The 3,238-nt window shown below is 39.9% G+C and overlaps 1 protein-coding gene across 1 annotated transcript; it reads right to left on the minus strand.

Annotated features, from left to right (window-relative positions):
* Positions 1-1,088: 1,088 nt before the first annotated feature.
* On the minus strand, positions 1,089-1,463 carry LOC137644392 (uncharacterized). Its single transcript, XM_068377374.1, has one exon. It carries the CDS (start codon positions 1,461-1,463, stop codon positions 1,089-1,091), a length of 375 nt encoding a protein of 124 aa, XP_068233475.1.
* Positions 1,464-3,238: the final 1,775 nt, after the last annotated feature.

The following is a 3,238-nucleotide window of genomic DNA, read 5'->3' on the forward strand; positions in this document are numbered from 1 at the left end:
CTGAACTGCCACTTCATACCTCGCCCCAGACCTACGGACAAGAGGCTGAAAGTTAAACAGCCTAATGACTTAACCACCAAGAAAAAGGCACCTTCTATACTACCAACATCTCTCCTGCTTACCGTTGTCCTCACGCGGAGCGAGGAGCACAATACAACAGTGGCATTGTTTCCAGCGTTCTGAGGACTGTAGCCAAGGAATTTAGAAAGAAATTGTCACCCTACGGAGAGTAGACAACACAACAGCCTTTATTTCCATTGACACTGAGGGTTAACTTGGAAAACTCAACACCATCCTGGGGTTTCAACAATACCGAATAAATGAAACCCATGAACCTAGGCTTCTGTTTAAATTGCAAAATTTAATGTCCTATTAGGTAGAAAATCTCTACCATCAGAACCTATGTTCGTCGACTCCTCTCTCATTGTTCTTCCTATACGGAGACTACTGTAATCATAAATGAAACCTTGAAAGAGGGTCTACTTCCGAATATTATCAAAATTATAATAATTGTAAAAATTATCAAAATGACTGAAATTATCATTATCATAAAAATTTCTAAAATTGTTAAAATTATTTTCATTAATAATAATAATAATAATAATAATAATAATAATAATAATAATAATAATAATAATAATAATAGGCTAATCAGGGAAAGATAGAGGGGAACAGAGCAAGAGGGCAGTACAGGAAAACGTTTCTGGATCCGACAGCTTACTTGAGGATGTAAATGAGAATTTAACAGCTTTATTTATACAAAGAGCAGGTGGAGGCACTTGACAGCGAACGACGAGGCCATGGTACCTAGATAGAAAGAAATACATGGGGTCGCCGTTTTGTTTAGGCCTTAGCCACTCTCTTCTATCCTAGGCATCCTGTTCTCTTTATCCTTTTTTTCGCATGTCCTTTGCTACTTCATCTTCCTTTTTGAAATTTATCCTTCCCGTCCTCCTTCTGCCATCAACCTACATGTCCACGACCATTCGACACACATGACCTTTTCTCCGCTGGGCATGCCCAAACCACTGTAGTTTTCCTTGCTGAATTGTTTTCAACGCCATTACTTTGACTGTCCCTTTAATATACTAATTTCTGATCCCGTTTCTTCTCGAGTCTCTACAAATCCATCGCAACATCCTCTTATCTGCCACTTGTAACTTCCTTTCTTGAGTCTTCTTTATTGGCCAGGTTTCATCTCGATACACAAAGTCTAATCTAACTACAATATTATATAATCGTCCTTTTACCTTTGCACTAACTCTTGCATCATATAGTATTCCCAATGATCTCCAGTCCATCCAAGCAAACTGTATCCTGTGGCTAATTGCTGATTCCATGCCTCCATTATCCAACACACAGGATCCAAGGTACTTGAATAAGTTAGTCCGCTTTATGATATCCACGCCCATTTTAATAGCACCCGTGTTTCTTTCTCCTCTCATCCACAGATATTCTGTCATGGGCCTACTTATTATTAAACCTCAATCTACAAGAACTTATCTAAACATCTCTTGTATCTTTTCCACCCCTTCTCTAGTTAGGTCTACCAAAACATCATCAGCAAACTTCCTACTCCTGGAGACTTTCTCTATGACCCCTGCTGCATTAACACCCATCAGAAGATCCAAGATTTAAGAGCTGAGAGTAGAACCTTGATGTAAAATAACTCTCACACTAAATTTCCCTGGTGTTCCCACAATTCCCTTTACTGGAGTGGTAACCTCTGGATGCATATCCTGGACTATTTTTCTTTACTTTTCCGAAACTCTTTCCTGGCATAATCTCCACACTTCTCCCCCAAGGTACCCGATCATACGCCTTCTCCAAATCAATAAAAACTAGATGTAGTCCCCTCCGTCTTTCTACATATTTTTCCATTGTATGCCTCAATGCAATAATTGCATTTACTGTACCCTTCTCTGGTCTAAATCCAAATTATTCTTCACTTACTAATGTTTTATTTGTTATTCTTCCCTCTATAATTTGTGGAAGATCTTAATAGTAGGAGATATCAATTTTATCCCTCTATAGTTGACCAGTCATGTATTTCCCTTTTTACTTTATATATAGGGACCATGATACTATTTTTCCAGCTGTCCAGCAGTTTTTCTTCACTGTAGAAAAACTGAACATTTTAAAGTCCGTCTGATAAATTCAGGATGTTTATCATCAACTTTTTCAATAAATTTCTTACTTGAAATAGTACAGCCTTATGATCATTCTCCTTTAATAATCTTTGATACCTTTCGGACTATTTGGGTCACTATCTATTGCTTGAAATTCTGCACTTGACAGTGCCAAATCAGCATAAGCCAACTATTTATTCAAACTTTCATTTCTATGCAAATATCTCACATTTGTTCTATAATCGGGTGAATGATGTTGTGACGAGCTAAGAGTAGGTTGTGAGCAAAAGGTGAGATGAATGCAACTGAGTACTTTATTATAGACACTTCGAGTATATATACAGACTAGGTCCGGGCAAGAAAGTCACAAAATACAACATGCTATTTCTTGTCCACCCGGCAACCGGCTCTGTTACAGTTAACAATGAGAAATAGTCAGACAGGTTGATGTAAGTTGCTTTCAGTATGAGGGGAGAGCGAAGATACAAAGGATAATATATACAAAAAAGAGAAATATCGTTACTATGTACATTGCTCCCCCCCTAAAAATGACATACTGTACATGTTAAATAGGGTACTCTAATCTAGAGAGGCGAACTGTAGGCTGGTCATCTGGCAGAAGATTATCAGGTTTTCGACAATCAATGGAGACCCAGTTGGTAGCTACCAGGCGGACGTCAGCAGACTTAAACAGACTACGTCGTGTTCTGAAGACTTCCCTTGGCAAAAAAGAACTACGAGCACCCGTGTCTACCAAATATCGCATGCCCGTTCCTGCTTCGTGTAAAAAGAAAAGATTAGAAACACGGGAGGCCATCGCCACGAGCGATGGCCTACTTACACGTTTTTTGCCCACTGACAATCCCTGGCACATTTCTTCGTGGCAGCCCCGAATCTGGAGTGGTAGTAGCAAAACTGCGGCTGATGGGCAGCAGTAAGTGGCTGTAGAAGTCGTTGGTTGGGGCACGAGCGAGTGGTGGGTGATGGGTGGCTTTGTCACCGCTCCGGCCGGCGTCAATGACCTTAGATGTCAGGATGCTTGAAAACTTTAAATCAATCAATCAATCAATCAATCACCGCTCCGGCACGTCACGGGTTAGGCTTGTGTG

This window comes from Palaemon carinicauda, chromosome 7, assembly GCF_036898095.1.
Source record: "Palaemon carinicauda isolate YSFRI2023 chromosome 7, ASM3689809v2, whole genome shotgun sequence".
NCBI classification, from domain to species: domain Eukaryota; kingdom Metazoa; phylum Arthropoda; class Malacostraca; order Decapoda; family Palaemonidae; genus Palaemon; species Palaemon carinicauda.

Excerpts from the sequence above, each read along its gene's own strand:
- LOC137644392 (XM_068377374.1), bottom strand. The coding sequence starts at position 1,463 with ATGACAGAATATCTGTGGATGAGAGGAGAAAGAAACACGGGTGCTATT.